This window comes from Dipodomys ordii, unplaced genomic scaffold, assembly GCF_000151885.1.
Source record: "Dipodomys ordii isolate 6190 unplaced genomic scaffold, Dord_2.0 Scaffold19, whole genome shotgun sequence".
Taxonomy (NCBI): Eukaryota; Metazoa; Chordata; class Mammalia; order Rodentia; family Heteromyidae; genus Dipodomys; species Dipodomys ordii.
Genome location: NW_012267235.1, coordinates 16,352,760 through 16,374,136, shown reverse-complemented (window position 1 = coordinate 16,374,136; position 21,377 = coordinate 16,352,760). Strand labels below are relative to the sequence as shown.

The window sequence follows — 21,377 nt, the reverse complement described above, 5'->3', positions numbered from 1 at the left end:
AAAAAAAATGAATGGTGCTGTAGTCTTGAGCTGCAGACCTCCTGACCCCATCCTTTGTCATATGTCTTTATTTTTCCATCCTCGCCCCCTAATTCAGGACTCCCTTTCATTGCCTGTAGGCTCCAGCAGATTTACCCTTAGGATTAAAAGATGATAAAGGATCTTCCAAGTAAATGAACCCTGAAAGCAGGCAGGAATAGCCATACTACATCTAACAAAACAGACTTCAAAGGCAATTCTAAGGGAAATTCATACTTATTAGTGCACACATCATCAAAGAAGAGAGATCTCAAACTATTATTAAAAACTTAGACTCAAACTCCTTTAAAAAATGAGCTAAACTCAAAACCTGCCAAAGGAGCCACGTAATAAAAATCAGGGCAGCAATTAATAAAATAGATACTGGCAAAACTACATAAAAATGGATAAAACTGAAGTTGGTTTTTTGAAAAGATAAATAGAATTGATAAACCTAAGCCAATCTGACCAAAAGGAAGAAAGTAATGATTTAAATAAAATCAAAGATGAAAATGGGGATATGATGATAAATACAACTGAAATCTAAAAGATTATTTCTTAATAATTCAAAAACTTTCTTCAAATAAAGTAGAAAACATAGTAGAGGGCTGGGAAGGTGGCTCAGTGGCAGAGTGTTTGTCTTGCATGGATGAAGCCCTGGGTTCAATTCCTCAGCACCACATAAGCAGAAAAAGCCAGAAGTGGTGCTGTGGCTCAAGTGGTAGAGCACTAGCCTTGAACTGAAGAGCTGAGAGACAGTGCCCAGGCCTAGTGGTCAAGCCCCATTACTGACCAAGAAAAAATAAATTTAAAGAGAAAAAAAGAAAACATAGTAGAAATAGATACATTTCAAGATAAACTTACCTAAATTGAGTCGAAAACACATAAACCATATGAACATATCTGAGCGTATGAGCTGTATAAACAAGCTACAAAACTGAAACAGCAATAACTGCTAGATTCCATTTAATTCCAGTCAGTTAGACCATCATCAAGAATAAAAACAACAACAAATGCTGGTGAACATGTGAGAAAAAGGGACCTTTAAAGGTAAATTGGTACTAATCAAAATGGAGAGTCCTCAAAAAACTAATATTAGTTCTCTATGACCCAGTGGAATAACTTCTGTGCCTTTATCCAAAAGATTGCAAGACAGGACACAATAAAGACAACTGCACATCTATGTTCATTGCAGCACCCTTCGCCAGTAGGCAAGTTACAGAAAGTCCTGATATCCTACAACAAATGAATGGATCAAGAAAATGTGGAATGGAATTTTATTCAACCATCAGTAAGAATAAAATTGTGTCATTTGCAGGGAAATGGATCAATGTATCTGGAAAAAAAACATATTGAGCAAAGTAAGCCAGGTGCAGAAAGACAAAGGACACATGTTATCTGTTATATGTGTGGATCTTAGACTCAAACTCCCACATAAACACACACAGGGGATTAAGGGTGTGTGTGTGTGTGTGTGTGTGTGTGTGTGTGTGTGTGTGTGTGTGAATGATCAAGTTGATCAAAGAATGAAACTACATGGTGCAAACCCTTTGAACAATTAATAGTTTAAAAAAATGAGTATCAGGAAGCACATATATGTTTTGAATGAGAGAGGGACTTAGGAGGGTTTGGATGAATGGAAAATGAGACAAGGTATGAATACACTCATAATACTCAATGTATGTATGTGGAAAAAGAAGTGGGAAATTATATGACCAGTGAGGAAAGAGTTTGTTGGGAGGGGAGAATCATGTAAGGAATAACTTTGATCAAGATGTACTATAGACATAAATGGACATGCTAAATTTTACTTCCTATGAACAATTATCTGAAGATAAAATAAATGCTTAAAAATTAATGTTAGAGGGGGGCCAAGATGGCAATGGGACAGTAGGGAAACACCACAGCTCTCTCCAATCAAATAGAGAGTTCAAGTTCCAATGTTTAATTTCCCCAAGAGACCAGCAACAGGAAAAAGACCACCACCAAGCCAGGTGCCGATGGCTCACACCCGTAATCCTAGCTACTCAGGAGGCTGAGATCTGAGGATTGCAGTTCAAAGCCAGCCCAGGCAAGAAAGTCCGTGAGACCTTATAAACTCCAATAGACTCTTATAGACTCCAATAAACGAAAACCAGAAATGGTGCTGTGGCTCAAGCAGCAGAGCACTAGCCTTGAAGAGGGCAGGGACAACACCCAAGCCTAGAGGTCAAGCCCAATGACCCACAAAAACAAAAAAAAGACAAACACCCAGAGAAAAACAGGAGATGAAACAAAAAAGGAAAGAAAATGAAGAATTTCAGAAGAAAAGAGCATGAAGACCTTTCCCCCTGTGCTGGCTGGCCAGCCCAGCTGGCCGGGGCTGCCGGAGACCCTAGAACAACAGGGTGTTGTCTGCACAATGCCAGCACAGAAGATGTCCCAGATGCCCGGGCTAGACCCACTGATTGCAAACAGAGAAACCTCGGAGCTTGGAGCCTGCACAAAGACCCTTCGCCCACCCCTCACCGGAGCAGATCCACCCCATCCCACCAAAACCACTTGGCCTCACAGCCAAGGGGAGAACCCCAGAAGCACAAGATACGTGTGTAGAATACTCTCAAGGTGCCGGTGCTGACCCGGAGAGCACAGAGACAGAAAACTCAGAGCTCAGTACTTACGCAAAGACCCCCTCCCCTACTCCTCAGCCAGCTGCCAGCACAAAAAACGCCTGTGCACCAAGACCCGGACAGCATTGACAGAGGCAGAGACAGGGAGAAACACTGAACCAGAGCAATCAGCACCTAGCCCAGACCACAAGCATCTCAACTGAACACAGAGCACAGTGGCAACAAGCAACCCGCATTGCACAGAAACAGTGATCTGCCACAGCACCGCTTGAAGTTCCCAGCTAGCTCCAGGGTGAGTACCCCTGCAGGGGACAGCATACCCCCTCCCAAGGGGGACCAGTGCGAGTGGTAACTCCCAGAACTTGACCCAGACCCTCACCCCAACACCTGGACTACAGGTCCCACTAAAATTTGGAAGTGTTCAAGTGCCCCACCAGCCCATGAGCACATCCAGCCTACCAGGCTAGATCAAGATTACCCCTGGAAGGTAACTTAAATGTCTAAGCTGGGAACAGCACCCGTAGACCACAGCAGCCAGCAGGAGAAATTCAAACTGCATACCCCAGGCCGTGTACCCTGGGTGGGATACCCAGCAGTACAGGTCCAACTGACATGCCTCAGGCAGGGGACTGGGAGCCAAGGCCAGGCCTGGGGATTGGGTGCCTGAGCTGCATAACCCAACCATCATGATTGAAGTCAGAAGCTAAGCACAGGCCTCATGGAAGAGGGTGGAGTGTAAAACAGGGAACTGCATCCCCTGGGAATCAAGCCCATGAAGGCAAAAGACCTGTATGTCCAAAGCAGGAGAACCAGAAGTCCAAACCTCACCAGTGCCTGACTTACATATCCCAGGCCAGGGATTGGACAGTCCCTGATTATAGTCAGGAACTTATAGCAGACTCCAGCATCTGGGAGAATACATCTAGAACACGAGTAAGCACGAGCAGTCTAAGCTGCTTAGTCCTTGGCTAAAGGCAGGAACTGCCTGTGATCTCCAGAAGACAGCTGAGAGCCCTATGTGGGTTAGACTAGCAGCTGAAGGTCAGTCTCTCCCCCAACAGAACAGCGACCAGGTAGACTCTCTCAGCCAACCCAAAGCCTAGAGCAAGCTTCATCAATTGATCCTGGAACCAACCCAGAACCAAGCAAAGACAGCCCACCTATTGATCAAAACAATCAGAATTCCAGATTAGCCTCCAATAATCCCTGAATCACCATGTGAAAATCACAGAAAAAAAATTACAAGATTTATCAGCACCCAGGATAGCAAGCTACCCCCAAAAGCCAGCAGCCACCCAGGGAAGAGCCCCAGTGGAAGCAAAGCAGGAATGCAAGACAAACAGTACATCCAAGAGATGCTGGAGGCAATGACTCAAGAATTAAGGTGAGAAATAGATCCAAAATTTAAAGAACACAGAAACTAAATATCAAAAGAGATGCAGGATTTCAAATAGGGGAAGCAGCAAAAATAGGTGAAGTACACACCTCACTAAGAGATGTGATTAATAGTCTGAGAACCAACATAGAAGCCATAAATGGCCCTATTTCCTCCATGCAAATCACAATGGAAGCCATAGTTAACAGAGTGAATGAAATGGAAATTAGAATATCAGATACAGAAGAAAAAATGCAACAAATGAAAAAAAGTCACAGGTACAGAAAAATAACTAAAATTATGCCAAAGGGAAATCCAAGAAAAAGCAGACAGTGTCAAGAAATTTAACCTTCATATAATTGCAGTGGATGAAGGTGAGGAATATCAAAGCAAGGAAATGGAGCGCTTATTCAGTAAGATTATATGAAAATTTCCCCCATCTTAAGAGAGAACATCTTACCTATGTGACAGAAGCATACAGAACACGTAACAAACAGGATTCCAGGAGAAACACTTCTAGGCACACATAGTAAAAATGATAGATCTGAATAATAAATAAATAATCTTGCATGCAGCAAAAACAAAGAAGGAGCTATACTACAATGGGAAAAAATTAGAATCACTGCAGATCTCTCCACACAGACACTGAATGCAAGAAAGGCCAGGGAAGGTATGATCCAAGCCCTGAGAACCAATAACTGCCAGCCCAGACTGATATACTCAGCAATGCTGAGTATATCATCACTCACATTCGATGGAGAAACTAAAAATTTTAATAGTAAAGAAAAACTAAATGAATTAATAAACCATAAGCCAGCATTACAAAGAATCTGAAGAGGGGGGACACAACCTGAAGAAAGCAATCAAGAACAGGGATCCACATCAGACAGATATCACTAAAAGTTTGACTTAGTAAGCACAGGAGGAAAAGAAAGAAGAACAACTTAGGACTGCAGGAAATTGACAGGAAACACAATGCATCTCTCTAGAATAACTATAAATATTAATAGGCTCAATTCACCGATCAAAAGAAAAAGAATTGCAGTTTGCACCAGAAAACAAGACCCATCTCTCTGTTGCCTTCAGGAGACCCACCTCACAGCCAAACATAAGAACAAACTCCAAGTAAAGGGATGGAGAAAGATCTACCATGCAAATGCTCCTGCAAGAAAGCAGGAGTAACTATCCTGATATCAGACAAAATAAACTTTTCATTAAAATCAACACAAAAAGACAAAGAAGGACACTACATATTAATATGGGGGACAATCCAAGAAGAGGATATTACCATTATCAACTTATACTCCCCAAACATTGGTGTACCCAAATATGTTCAGCAAATACTCTCAAACTTACAGAATAAAATAGATCCAACTACTATAATATGAGGAGACTTTAATACCCCACTCATATGAGGAGACTTTAATACCCCACTCTTACCAAAGGACAGGTCTACCAACCAGAGGATTGGCAAAGAAGCCACTAAATTGGGTCTGGGAAGGTGGCTCAGTGGTAGAGTGCTTGCCTTGCATGCATGAGGCCCTGGGTTCAATTCCTCAGCACCACATAAGCAGAAAAAGCCAGAAGTTGTGCTGTGGCTCAAGTGGTAGAGCACTAGCCTTGATCTGAAGAGCTGAGGGACAGTGCCCAGATGCAGTTTTCAGGCACCATGACTAGCAAAAAAAAAAAAGAAAACGAAGCACCAAATTAAATGAGGACATATTTCAATCAGAACTAATTGACATCTACCAAGTTTGACACAGTACACATTCTCAGCAGCTCGTGGAACTTTCTCCTAAATAGACCATATCATAATTCATACAGGAATTTAAACAAATACAAGGGGATTGACACAATCCCCTGTATCCTATCCGACCACAGTGGAATCAAGCTAGTTCTCAATAACAAAGCATACTATAGAAATTACTCAAATACATGGAAATTGAACAGCACACTTCTGAGCAACATCTGGAAAACAGAAGAAATTAAAGAAATTAAAAAGTTCCTACATTCAATGAAAATAAATACAAATCACAAAGAAAAATCTGGGACACAGCAAAAGCAGTCCTGAGGGGCAAGTTTATCACTCTCAGTGCACACATCAAAAATAGAGACAAGGTAAATAATCTCATGTTGCAAATAAAACTGCTAGAAAAGCATGAAAAAATTGAATCTAAAGTTACTAGACTGAGCAAGATAAGCAAAAAAAGAGCTGAAATCAATGAGATAGATAAAATTGATTTTAAAAAACCAAAAGGCTGGGCTTTTTTGAAAAAAAATCAATAAAATTTATGGACCTTTGGCAAGATTAACTAAAAAAAGAAAGGAAACACAAATCAGCAAGATCAGGGATGCCTCAGGAAAAATTATAACAATCACCCAAGACATCCAAACAATTATAAAGGGTTATTTCCAGAAACTATACTCACTAAGGAAAGAAAACATAGCAGAAATGGATAAATTTTTAGAGAAATACAAATTGCCCAAACTGGACCAAGAAGAAATAAATCAATTAAATAAGCCAATACCTTACAATGAGATAGAGGAAACTATCAGAAATCTTCCAACAAGGAAAAAGCCCAGGACCAGATGGATTCAATAGAGAATTATGTAAGACCTTTAAAGAGGAACTAATACCCATATTCCTCAGACTCTTCTGAGAAATAGAAATAGAAATAGGTGGTTTGGGAGCTATCCCAAACTCATCCTACAATGCCAATATCACACTCATCCCCAAACCAGGCAAAGACCCAACAACAAAAAAAAGAGAAATACAGACCAATCTCCATGGTGAACACAGATGCAATGATCCTTAACAAAAATCTAGCCAACAGAATCCAGAAATACATTTAAAAAATCATACATTACAACTAAGTAGGCTTCATCCCGGAGATGCAGGGATGGTTTAACATATGTAAATCAATAAATAATCCATCACATCAACAGCTCCAAGGTCAAGAACCACATGATTATCTCCATTGATGAATAAAAGGCTTTTGATAAGATACATTCATTAATGTTAAAAGATCTGGAGAAAATAGGAATAGAAGGAACATTCCTTAAAACAATAAAGCCATATACAACAGACCAATAGTAAATACTATACTTAATGGGCAAAAACTACAACCAATTCTCCTAAAATCAGGAACAAGGCAAGGATGCCGACTCTCACCACTCCTCTTCAATATGGTGCTGGAATCCTTAGCCAGAGAGGCAAGAAAAAGACACTAAAGGGATCTACATAGGGAAGGAAGAAGTTAAATTATCCCCTTTTGCAGATGACATGATACTATACCTCCATGATCCCAAAAACTCCACCCCCAAGCTCTTAGAACTTATAAACCACTTCAGCAAAGTAGCAGGATACAAAATTAACCCACAAAAATCAGTTGCCTTTCTGTACAACAACAATGTACAAACAGAAAGGGAAATCAAGGAAACAACCCTATTCACAATAACTTAAAAATATATTTAGAGGAAGGGATGGGAAGGGGAAATAAAGGAGGAGGCTACAATGCTTGATAAGAAGTGTACTCATTATCTTGCCCATGTAATTGTAACTCCTCTGTACAGTATTTTCACAATAAAAAATATACTTAGAAATTAACCTAACAAAAGATGTAAAAGAACTATTTAATGAAAACTATAAAAACTTAAAGAAATGATAGAGGACACCAGGAAATGGAAAGACCTTCCATGTTCTTGGATAGGCAGACTTAATATAGTGAAAATAGCCATACTGCCAAAATTGATACACAAATTCAACGCAATTCCTATTAAAATCCCAATGACATTAATTACTGAAATACAGAAAAGAGTCCAAAAATTCATGTGGAACAACAAAAGACTTAGAATAGCCAAAACAATTCTAGGCAAAAAAGACAACATGGGAGGGATCTCGACGTTGGGCTTCAAACTCTACTATAGAGCCATAATAACAAAGACAGATTGGTACTGGCACAAAAACAGACCAAAGACCAATGGAATAGAAGATCCAGAAATAAAACCACATGCCTACAGTCAACTTATATTTGACAAAGGAGCCAAAGACATAAAGTAGAAGAAACACAGCCTCTTCAACTACTGGTGCTGGGAAAACTGGGAGGCCACATGCAGAAAACTAAAAGTGGACCCCAGCCTATCACCATGAACCAACATCAACTCAAAATGGACAGAATACTCTGTTGCAGGACAGAGTAGGAGAGACATTTGAACTTCTAGACACAGGCAGGAACTTCCTGAACAGAGTTCCAGAGTCACAACAAATTGGAGACTTGACAAATGGGACTACCTTAAAATAAAGTTTCTGCACAGCTAAAGACATAGCAATCAAACTAGAAAGACCCCCAACTAATTGGGAAAAAATATTTACCAGCAACATATCAGACAACAGGTTAATATCTAGTATATACAGGGAACTCAAGAAACTAATCCCTCCCAAATCCAACAAACCAATTACTAAATGGGCAAGGAAAATAAAGAGAGACTTCTCAGAAGAAGAGATAAAAATGTCAAAGAAACACATGAGGAAATGTTCACCATCCCTATTGTAAAGGAAATGCAAATAAAAACAACCCTGAGATACCACCTTATTCCAGTCAGAATGGCCTACATTCTAAAGCCAGCCAACAACAAATGCTGGAGAGGAAGCTGAGAAAGAGGAACCCCATTACACTGCTGACAGGAATATACACTTAAACAGCCACTTTGGAAAGCAGTCTGGAGGGTCCTCAGAGAGCTAACTATTGACCTCCCCTATGACCCAGTCATACCACTTCTAGGCATCTATCCTGAACAACAGGAACCAGGATAGAAGGACACATGAACCCCCATGTTTATTGCAGCACTGTTACAATAACCAGGATATGGAAACAGCCCAGATGCCCCACTACAGATGAATGGACCCAAAAGTTGTGGTACCTATATACAATGGAATATTATATAGCCATTAGAAAGGACAAAATAATGGCATTTGCAGGGAAATAGATGGAACTAGAAGAAATTATGTTGAGTGAGGTAAGCCAAGAGAAAAGAGACAAATGACACATGGTCTCCCTGATAAGTGGATGTTAAATCCAAAATGTAAGGAGATACAACAAAGTAAACAAGACTCGAGAAACAAAGGACCTCTGTTCATCTGGTTGAATCATTACTAAATGACCCCATGCTGCTGACTACATATATGGGATAAACGTGCACATCAGAGGGAAACTGGGAGGAGGACACAGAAAAAGAGGGGAAACAGGGGAAAACATACAACAGTGGGACCCATCAGCTGCACTGGTCATAGATCAAAACAAACTAAGCAACTCAATGGCAGCAATGTGAGGGAGGGAATGAGCAAGGAAGAGGGAACAGCTAACACTAAGCAAAAGGAAAGAAATGTATATACCACCCAATGTGGAAGAAATAACAACTTGCTCCATGAAGGTTAGAATGTGTTAAAACGTGTTTGTTACTATCCCACAATACTGTGAAATTTGTAAAATTTGTGTAATCACTTAATCGCAATAAAAAATACTATAAAAAATAAAAATTAAACCCAGATGAGTGGATCCAAAAATCATAGTATCTATATACAATGGAATATTATGCAGCCAATAGAAAGAACAAAATAATGGCATTTGTAAGGAAATGAATGGAACTAGAGCAGATTGTTTTGAGCAAAGTAAGCCAAGAACAAAGAGACAAACAGCACATGGTCTCCCTGATATGTGGATGCTAAAGCCAAAATACAAGAAGATACGGAAAACAAAGGACAGCCACCCATTTTGTCATATCATTGCTAAATGACTCCATGTTCTAAACCATATATATGGTAGATATGTGCATGCAAAAGGGAAGCCAGGAGGAGTAACAGAATAAATGGGAACAGCCCAAACTAAGCAAAAGGAAAGAAATGTAAACATCACCTGATGTGGAAAAAATAACATCTATTGTTAAAGCTCATAGAATTCACCAACTGTATAGACCATGATAATGACAATTTGCCTTATGAAAATTAAAGTGTGTTTGTGACTCTTAAGTATCACTATTCCACAATACTGTGTAATAGGTGAAATTTATGTAATCACTTAATCTCAATTTTAAAAAAGCAAGAGAAGGGATGGGCTAAGAGAGCTGGGTGACAATGTTGTCAGACACTTTGTACTCATATACTGCTTTGTAGAATGGGAACTTCTTTATACAACCTCTTAAACATAATAAAAGTTTTAAATTTTCAAAAAAAATAAAATAAAAATTAATGTTTTACATATATACATATATATATATATATATATATATATGCATTCCTGAATACCATGATGAAACCCCTTGGTGCAATAAATACCCAGTAAAAAATAAGTAAGTTACAGGAAAGTAAAACACGATCTGTTGGGAGCTACCAATGGGAGGAGGTGGGTAAATGGACAAGGTAAATGAGATTGATTTTGGTAAAGCTTATTCATATATATGAAAATACAACAGGTAAACTTGTTAAAATTGTCTTAGAAGTGGGGATAAGGGGTAAGGGATACACTGTATTCATGTATAAAAATATCAAAATGAATTTTCCTGTTTACAAAAATAATAGAAGCTAATAAAACATTGTAAAAGAAAAGCATGACTGTCGGGCGCTGGTGGCTCACGCCTGTAATCCTAGCTACTCAGGAGGCTGAGATCTGAGGATCGAGGTTCAAAGCCAGCCAGGGCAGGAGAGACAGTGAGACTCCTATCTCCAATAAACCACCAGAAAACCGGAAGTGGCGCTGTAGCTCAAGTGGTAGAGCGTTCGCCTTGAGCTGAAGAGCTGAGGGACAGCGCCCAGGCCCAGAGTTCAAGCCCCAGGACTGACAAAAAAAAAAGAAAGAAAAGCATGACTAAATGAGCTGAATAAAGTGGTAGTTCCAAACAGTACTAAGAGATTACAAATACCCACTATTTGGCTCTCAATTAGAAGTCAGGTAACATAGGAGAGTCTATATTCTGAAGAAAGAGACTAAAAACATCAGAAGTCATAACAAGAAGACTGGACAGTAGAAAAGCATGGAGAAACATAGGCAACAAAGAAATACAGCAAATAGTTCCAAGCCTAGGAGCTGAAGACATATCACAAGGTAAATGTGACATCCCTGGTGTCAGATGGATAATTCTAGGCACAAGGTAAGTCTACATCTACTGCAAGCCCTTAGACCCAATGCAGGGGTTTGATTAGACAGTGAAATAACTGCTCAGGTGACAAAGACTACACTCAACAAAGAAATTCTCTTAGAATACATTAGCTAGATATTGACTTGAGAGAGGATCTAAGTTTGAGACAGATATTCAAAAGGGTCCTGAAGACAAGGAACTATCATGGGTCATGGGATCTTGGGACACCCCAATACAATGTCTGGGTGACAACCAGGAGAAGTAGTTGAGAGAAAGACAATCTGATGTGGTCCTAGAGAAGTTTTTTGTTGTTGCGTTTTGTGTGTGTGTGCCAGATCTGGGTTTGATCTCATGGCCTAGACACTCTCCCTGAGGTTTTTTTTGTCAGCTCTTCAGCTCAAGGCTAGCACTCTACCACTTCAGCCACTGCACCACTTCCAGCTTTTTCTGTTTATGTGGTGCTGAGAAATCTAACCCAGAGCCTCAAGCATGTGAGGTAAGCACTCTACCACTGAGCCACTTTCCCAGCCCACACTCTGCGTTTTTTCACTGAAGGCTACCATTTAAGCCACAGCTCCATTTCCAGCTTTTTGGAAGGTAACTGGAGATAAAAATCTCACAGACTAGCTAGGCACCAGTGGCTCATGCCTGTCATCCTAGCTACTCAAGAGGCTGAGATATGAGGATTGAGGATGATTCCAGGCAGAACCTGGAAAAGCTGTTGCTGCTATTTATGCATAACATACTGCTATTATTGGTCTTTTTATATTTTAAATATAAATATATATACATATATATAATTTGAATTTTTGGAAACTTTAGCTGTGCTGTCAACTTTGGAAAAAGTATCCCAGTTTACCCTGTTGAGTTGGCATTGTACAGAAATTAATAGCCATATTGGTCTAGAAATGTTAAGCTTAATTTTTTTCCATTTGTACAGGGGTAAATGCACTGTATTAAATATGTAAGGTCTTATCTACGTGGGTTTGATTACAGAAACTAATAAAGTATTCTCTAAATAATAAAAAAAAAATCTCATAGACTAGCTAGGCACCAGTGGCTCATGCCTGTCATCCTAGCTACTCAAGAGGCTGAGATCTGAGGATTGAGGCTCAAAGCCAGCTTAGGCAAAAAAGCCTATGAGACTCTTAATTTTAACCACCAGAAAGCCAGAAGTGGGGCTGTGACTCAAAGTGGTAGAGCACTAGCCTTTAGCAAAAAAAGTTCATAGGCATGGCCTATGAACAAATACCGCAACTCAAAAAAAAAAAAAAAACCTCAAAGACTTTCCTGCCCCAACTAGCTTCAAACTGAGATCCTCACATCTCAACTTCTTCCCAGAGAAGTTTAAGTACTAAGGAGTTCTGGGAGCAATGAAGAAGGCAGTGGCTGAAGGCCTCACTCTCCCTGGTAAGTAGTCCCTATCAAGCAATCTTATCAAACAGTACAAGGCTTGAGTCAGTAACATCACCTGAGGCAGAAAAAGGAGCACAGCTTGCTTGGTGGCTGGCTTAATGTTCAGTCTCTAAAGGCCTGCCTCCTAGCTATGTGTTGACTCCTTGGTAGGTCAGAACTGATGCCCAGACCCCCTGAGTCATGTGACTTCCACAACCTTTCTCCATATAAGCAAGCAGACTGCTGAATGGGCCTAGAATAACTGAAACCTGTCAGTGGAAACTGAATCTTGCAGTGTGTTACTGACAGGATGGGTGACTTATAATCAAGACAGTCTGAATAATGAAACATCAACAGGGAAATTAACTTCTAAATGGTGTCTATAAGCATTGAGGCCAGCAAGCAGAGCAATTCTGTCACTCAGGGTAGTATGCTCCCCACTCACTGGCAAATTCAGATGTCTAAGCACATTCAGGGTTGAAGCATACTCTTAGGCTTGGACTCTTGATGATCTTGTTGATCTTGGAGAAACAAAGTGGGGATCCTGAAGTGCAAGTGGGAACCTACCTAGCCCACAAATGGCAGTGCTCTCTGCATCAAACGAAAGCTTCTAAGGGGTGACTCTGACCCAGATGAACTATACTTATAAACTATATGTTGAATTGAAACTTCTTTGTGCAATTACTTAAAGATAATATTTGTAAGTATGGCAGTCCTGCGGCCTGCACTCTAAGCCTGGCCTGCACACTGTCTGAGCTTTTATGCTCAAAGCTAGTGCTGTATCACTTCAGCCACAGCTACACTCCAGGCTTTCAGGCAGTTAATTACAGGTAAGTCTCACAGACTTTCCTGCCTTAGCTGACTTAACTTTCACCCTCACATCTCAGCCTCCTGAATGGCTAGGATTAGAGGCATGAGCTACCAATGCCCAGTGCAGCTCTCAAGATAACTTTCTTAAATTAATAACTTTTAAAAAGCTTCTATCTTGTTACCTTTTCCCCTTGACACCAAATTATCCTTTTGAATACCTGCTTCCTGGTGTTTTATTTTGCTGAATTTTGATTTTGACAGTCAAGAATCCAATGTATATCCTACAGGGAAAGGCTAGGGACGGAGGGGTGACATTGTTAAATTGCAACTCCTTTGTATGACAACCTAAGGATAATAAAAAGAAAAACAAAACAAAATTGAGGGGAGGGGTAGGGTTCAGAGGAATGGGGAGAATAATGAAAAGGAAACTTAAGGATAATAAAAATATAATTCTTATTAAGGATAATAAAAATGTAATTTTGGAGCTGGGAAGGTGACTTGACTCAGTGGTACAGTGCTTGCCCTTGCATGCATGAGTCCCTGGGTTCCATTCCTCAGTACCACATAAGCAGAAAAAAACAGAAGTTTGGCATTGTGGCTAATGTGGCAGAACACAAGCCTTGAGCTAAAGAGCTGAAAGACAGTGCCCAAGACCAGAGTTCAGGCCCCACGACCAACAAAAAAAATACATACATATATAAAATACATAAACATATATATATATATATATAATTTGGGGGAGGGTTCAGTCAGTCATGGGACTTGAACTAGGATATAAGTGCTATCCGTGAGCCCTTTTTGCTCAAGGCTAGTACTCTACCAATTTGAGCCACAGTGCTACTTCCAGTTTTCTGGTGGTTAATTGGAGATATGAGTCTCATGAACTTTCCTGCCTGTGCTAGCTTTGAACCACCATTCTCAGATCTCAGCCTCCTGAGTAACTCGGTAGGATATGAGTCACCAACACTTGGCCTCAAAGTATAATTTTTATAGAAGCATTCACTGGCCCCTCCTTTTGTGTCCAGCAGGTGGTAGATTTGTTCCAAGAACCAAACACTGGCAGAAGCTTCTATAGTGAAAGTGGCCTCAAAGCAGAAAACTTACCCACTCTTCTACAAAAGACTCTATCTAGCTAGTTATTTCAATGAGTAGTGCTGGAGGTCAGGCCTACTGCTCTGAACATATAGGTGAATGTCTAGTTGCTGAGCCATATTACTTAATCTAGCATGAGAAATAACACCTCAATCTTAGACATTACACAAGTGGTAGAGAGCTAGCTTTGAGTACAAGAGGCTCTGGGACAGTGCCCAGGCAAGAGGTCAAGCCCCAGGACCAGCAAAACAATAAAAAAAATAAAAAAAGAAGTCCAAGACCGGATGGATTCACTGTCTAAGTCAGTTAGACCCTTAAAGAAGAATTAACACTAATACTCCAAAAACTACCTAGAACATAGAAAGGGAAGGGGTCCTACCAAACTCATTCTACTAAGCCAGTACTCCCTTGATACCAAATGACAATGACAACAGGCACTGTTGACAATTATCCAGGCACTGGTAGCTCTTGCCTGTAATCCTAGCTACTCAGGAGGCTGAGATCTGAGAATTGCAGTTCAAAGCCAGCCCCAGCAGGAAAGTCCATGAGGCCCTTATCTCCATTAAACTACTCAGAAAAGGCCAGAAGTGGCCCTGTAGCTCAAGTGGTAGAGGTCTAGCCTTGAGCAAAAGAAGCTCAGAGATAGCACCTAAGCCCAGAGTTCAAGCCTCAGGACCAGCAAAAATAAAAATAAAATAAAAGTATAAACCAGTTTCAATGATAAACTAAATGCAAAAAGTATCAATAAAATATTGAAAACTAAACAGCATATTAAAAAAGATCACTGGCCATGGTCAAGTTGGTTTCACCTCACAAATGCATGGTAGTTCAACAAATATAACTCAATAAAAGTAACACAGCATATATTAACAGCAATATATTAACAGGGACATAATACATGATCATAATACATGATCCTCTCTCAGTAGATGCAGAAAAACTTTGACCAAATTCAACATCCCTTAATAAAAACTCTGAAGAAACTAGGAATATTAAAATCTTTTGTCAACATAACAAAGAATATATATATAATAAACCTAGAGTTAACATCAATTAAAAGGAAAATTGATGAATTTCCTTTAAAGTCAAGAACAACTGTAGGATGTCCACTCCCTCTATTCATATTAAAAATACATACTGGAATTCCTAACTAGAACAGCAAGAGAAAGTAATTGGGGAGATTTAATTGGGGAGGAAAGGAGTCAAATTATCCCTTTTATCATAGATAACTTGGTCCTCAGCTTAACAGATTCCACAAAAGCTCTACATCTGATTTGAAAAAAACTTAGGTAATATAGCAGGATATAAAATTAACAAATAAAAATCAATCGCTTTTCTATATCCTGAGGAAACAATACCATTCACGGTAGCCTCAGGAAAAATAAATCTTAGCTTAAAATAAGGAGGTGAAAAACAACAACAATAAAAACCTATAAAACCCTGAAGAAATTGAAGATGACTCCAGAAGATGCAAAGATTTCCCATGCTCCTGAATCAACAGAATCAATATTGTGAAAATATCTCCAGTACTGGAAACAATCTGCAGAAATGAAATATTCATCAAAAGTCTGCTGTCATTCTTCGTAGAATCAGAACAATAAATTATAAGATTCATTTGGAAGCTCAAAAGACCTGAAATAGCCAAACCTATCCTAACTGAAAAGTGAAATGCTGGAGGAATCACAATACTGAACTTCACATTATAGTACAGATACACAGTAATAAAAATAGCATGCTACTGGCACAAAAACAGACATGAAGAAATGTCAAGTAAGATTGCATTAAGAGGTTTCTACATATCGAAGGAAACAATTACCATAATCAAGAAACAATAAGAAATGTAAACTAGCATATGACATAGATACTTGCACACCCATGTTTATCATGATAGTCAAACTTTGAAAACAGCCTAGGTGTCACATTCATAAATGGATAAATGTGAAATATATGTACACACACACACACACACACACACACACCTCATGGAGTATTAATCATCCATAAAGAATAATGGAAATACGTATCTTTAAGAAAAATCACAATAAAAAGCAAATTCAGCTGGGCACTGGAGACTCACATCTACAATTCTAGCTACTTAGGAAGCTAAGATCTGAGTGAGGATCAAGAATAGAAGTCAGCCCAAGGAGAAAAGTCTGTAAGATTCTTATCTTCTATTAACACCAAAAAGCCAGGAGCATCAGCCTTGAACAAAAAAGCTAAAGAACAGCACTCAGGCCCTGAGTTCAAGCCCCAGTACTGGCATAAAAAAGGAATAAAGCAAGCTCGAAACAGCCAAATATCACTGGAATCTAGACCTAAAAAGAATCTAAGAATGGGGCATAAGGTCTTGTTAGTGGAGAACCAGTGGGAGGGGAAACGGGATAGTAGTGTACTGGAGGAGTGAAGAATGTTGAAGTATTTTAAACACATATGAAAACAGCATACTTAAACCTACAAAGTACTGATTTAAAAACGGGAGAATGAAGGAGGATTTAAAAGGAGGTAAAGTTGTTGAAAATACCCTGAATGCAAATTATCATAATGAAACCCTCTTTTGTATGCGTGTGTACAGGTACTTTCTGCTACCACTTGAGCCACACCTCTACTTTGTTTTTCCTGGTTCAGAGTCTCATGATCTTTTATGATCTTTCTTCCCCTCTCATCCTCCTGACTAGCCAGGATTAATAGGCATGAGCCACTGGTGCCCAGCTGCTTTGTACTACTGATGTAAGCTAATAAAAAAGAAAATAAAATCTCTCTTAATGACTTTTTTAAAGTCCTGACGATGGGAATGCTTCTAGAATTACCTCTGCTAAGTCTGATGTTTGTTTGGAGAATAAATGTACTATTATCCCACATTAAAAACGTACCTAACAGATAAGAAAGCTGTTCATGTTTATAGACCTAGCCACTCAGGAGGCAAAAATCAGAAGGATCTTGGTTCAAGGCCAGCCAAGGCAAAAATAAAGTTCATAAGCAATTCATATCTTCCCAGCTAAACACGGGTGTGAACAGGAAGATCGAAACTCTACCCAGATCATAAAGTAAGGGTTGGAGGTATGGCTCAAGTGGTAAAGCACCTTCTTTACAAGTATGAACTATTTCAAACCACAGAACTACAAAAAAAAGTACTCACTATCACTTCTCAGCCTTTAGAATTATATCAAGTGTAAGGAGTAACTATGTATATTACAATGAAAATTTTTATTTGAAATCATTCATACATTTTAGCAAATGCTCCATTTAGCAAACGCATTAATATTACTTTTCAAAAATTTCATTTTAAAGGATTTAATTCAAGAAATAAAGTACAGAAAACTTACAACACTATGACCACAGGAATGGTAAATTAAACAGCAATAAAATGAATCCATTTATACTGTCTTATCACTATTTAAATTTCATTCATTGCTTTTGTATAATACTTCATCTCAGCATCTACAATTTTAACAAATGCTTGGAATGTTTTTTGCTCACAAACAGATGCTGGTCTGACAGAAACACATTTGAAAATGTTCTTTTCTGGCTCATAGTTTCCAACACATCTGTGAACTCGGCCTCTAATCAGTCTTGGAAGCTCACAATCCTGTCTCTCAAAATATAAGCATCAAAAAGTCATTATTTCATCTAAATTTCAACTTTTAATAAATGATTAACCATATTTTGTATATTTCTGTGTATAAGTATGCATTTGGTATACAACTCTAGGTTAAAGTGTTATATTACATCTAGGTGTAGCATATACCTAGAATCCCAGCACTCAAGAGGCTGAGGCAGAAGGGTTTAAAATTCCAGGTCTCTTTGGGTGACACAGTCTCAAAGAACCAAATCAAACAACAAAAGTCTAATCAATATAAAACAAGTGCTAGATCAAAGAGCACATATATATGTATATATATATTATATATATATTATATATATATAACTTGTGTATTTATGTATATATGTGTATATTCTAATATACCACAATTTAATTTTCCATATTACTCTTGATGGGAAACAACCAGAGAGATTTTGCTATTATGGACAATGTTATATGAACTAAATAGGAACCATGTCCAAAAGCCTTAATTCCATCATTCAGATTGCTACTGCTGAAAATAATCAACAGAGTAGGAAGTCATCTTCCATTTTTACCATTTTTTTAATGAAGTTCAGATATTTTAAGCAACTTGCTTAGGTCAAGAAACTAATAAATGATAAAATAAATATCACAATCCAAGTCTTTTTTCAGAATTTAAAACAATTTCAGAACTAAAACCAAACCTTTTTATAATATGTAGATCTCACAAGGTATTTGGCCTTTAATTTATATTCAAACATTTAATTTATATTCCAACTTACACTTGGATATAAATTACTCCCAACACTTATTAAACTTTATGTTTTGGTACTTGCAGGTTGCTGAATGAGGCTTTGTTTCACATCTTTGCATATGCTGCTTCTTCATCTTAAAAAGCATTCTTCCACATCTCTTACAGATCTTCCTCCCTCTAGTTTAGCTCTTACTAGTCCTTATAATAATACAGGTTCTGATATGCTATTATTTGCTTGAAATTCTTTCTCTGATTTCATCTTCCTATCCACTTCTATAGCACCCTACTTACACTTCTATCATAGCCTTTATTTTTGTGTGTTCCAGTCCCAGAGCTTGAACTCAGGGCCTGAGCACTGTCCCTGAGCTTTTCTGCTCAAAGCTAATGCTCTATACTTGGGCCACAGGTCCAAAGCTCTGGCTTTCTAGTGTTAACTGGAGATAAGAGTCTCATGAACTTTTCCTGCCTAGCCTACCTTCCAATAGCAGTCCTCAGATCTCAGCCTCCAAAGTAGCTATGACTAGAGGCTGAATGACAGTTGTCCCTAGTACAATACCGGGTCAAGAATGTAATCAAAGATTTTTCTTTTAGCACCAGCTACCAAATGCTAACCCCACTTCCTGGAGGAGAACCTATGAAAATGCTAGGAGAGCATTTAATTTTTTAATGTATCTTTTTACCTGAGATTGTAACTCTTTTGAGGGAAGTAGCCATTTACTCCTTACATTCTACACTATATTCCTAACATAACATCTAAATTACAATAACTAATCTCTCCATATTATACAAATAAACAACTCTATCAGAAATAAAACCAAATAGGCCGGGCACTGGTGGCTCACACCAGTAATCCTAGCTACTCAGGAGGCTGAGATCTGAGGATCGCGGTTCAAAGCCAGCCCGGGCAGGAGAGACCGTGAGACTCCTATCTCCAATAAAGCACCAGAAAACCAAAAGTGGCGCTGTAGCTCAAGTGGTAGAGTGCTCACCTGAGCTGAAGAGCTGAGGGACAGCGCCCAAGCCCAGAGTTCAAGCCCCACGACCGACAAAAAAAAAAAAAGAAAGACCAAATAAAATATTCAAATGTAAACAATTTATATTACAATGGAATTTTGCCTGCACTTTGATGTTTTGTTGGCAAAGTCTTTCCAAAGAATATTTTAAATACTCACAATTTCATAAAACACACAAGGCAGTGTATTTTTTCCATCTCTCATAAGAAAGGTCTTCGAATAGTATGGACCAGATGTAACAGCTGAATCAAGGACAGCTAAGCAACACGAAAATAGGGAAGAATTACTTGTTGGTAAAATACAAATAAAAGTTAACACAGAATAGATTTTTTTCCTCTTTTTTAAACTGCTATTACAAAGGTGATGTACAGAGGGGTTGCAGTTATATAAGTCAGGTGATAAGTACATTTCTTTCTGGACTATGTCACCCATTCTCTTGCTCTCTCCCAGTTTTTCCCTTTTATCCCACAAGTTGTATAGTTCATTTTCAACAGTGTCTAGTGAGTACCACTGCTGCATTTATTCACCTTTGTCCCACCATTTTTGTGTCCTCTTAGACTCTCAAAGACAGATAAACAAACAAGACAAAAAGAAAACAAAAACAGAAAGTGGTGCTGTGGCTCAAGTCATAGAGCACTCACCTTGAGCTAAAGAGCACAGGGACAACACCCAAGCCCAGAGTTCAAGCCCCATGACCAACCAAAAAAAAAGAAAACAAAACAAAAACAGGGCTGGGAATGTGGCTTAGTGGTAAAGTGTTTGCCTAGCATGCATGAAGCCCTAGGTTCAGTTCCTCAGTACCACATACAGAAAAAGCCAGAAGTGGTGCTGTGGCTCAAGTGGTAGAGTCTTAGCCTTGAGCAAAAGCAGCTCAGGGACAGTGCCCAAGCCCTGAATTCAAGCCTCATGACTTGCAAAGAAGAAGAAAAAAAGAAAGAAAGAAAAATACAGCAACAAAGAAACACCTCTTCTTAGGCAATCCAAAAATAAAACAATAAAACAAAACAATAAAAGACCCCGAATAGCAAAAATGATCCTCAACAGAAAAAACAGTGCTGGAGGAATATCGATACCAAATTTCAAACTCTACTACAAAGCCATAGTAATCACAACAGCTTGGTACTGGCACAAGAACAAACCTCAGGACCAATGTAATAGAATTAAAAACCTAGAAATGAATCCACAGACGTATAGCCATCTAATCTTCAATAAGGGAGCTAAAAAAATAGAATGGAAGAAAGACAGACTCTTCAGTAAACGGTGCTGGCAAAATTGGTTAACTATTGCAGAAAACTAAAGCTACATCCTTATATATCACCCTGCACCAGAATCAACTCTAAATGGATCAAAGACCTCGGAGTCAAAGCAGACATTCTGAAAACATTACAGGATGGAATAGGAGAAACCCTAAGTCTCCTTCACACAGGCCCAAATTTTCTTAGTAGAGACCCAGAAACACAACAAATCAAAGAAAGGCTGCACAAATTGGATTGCATGAAATTGCAGAGCTTCTGCATGGCAAAGGACATAGCTAGCAAGATCAATACAAAGCCCACAGATTGGGAGAAGATCTTCACTAGCTATACAACAAGGGTCTCATATCTAAAATATACCTGGA

General features: G+C 38.9%; 1 protein-coding gene across 2 annotated transcripts in view; it reads right to left on the bottom strand.

The window, feature by feature from the left end:
* Window positions 1–17,824: 17,824 nt before the first annotated feature.
* Spata22 (spermatogenesis associated 22) overlaps window positions 17,825–21,377 on the bottom strand; it is a 19,188-nt gene continuing 15,635 nt past the window's right edge. For both annotated transcript variants that reach the window (XM_013013255.1, XM_013013256.1), the window contains 2 exons: window positions 19,919–20,016; window positions 17,825–18,016 (listed from right to left, as the gene is read on the bottom strand). In XM_013013255.1, coding sequence (XP_012868709.1) covers window positions 17,825–18,016; window positions 19,919–20,016 — 290 coding nt within the window. The remainder of the gene's footprint in view (window positions 18,017–19,918; window positions 20,017–21,377) is intronic.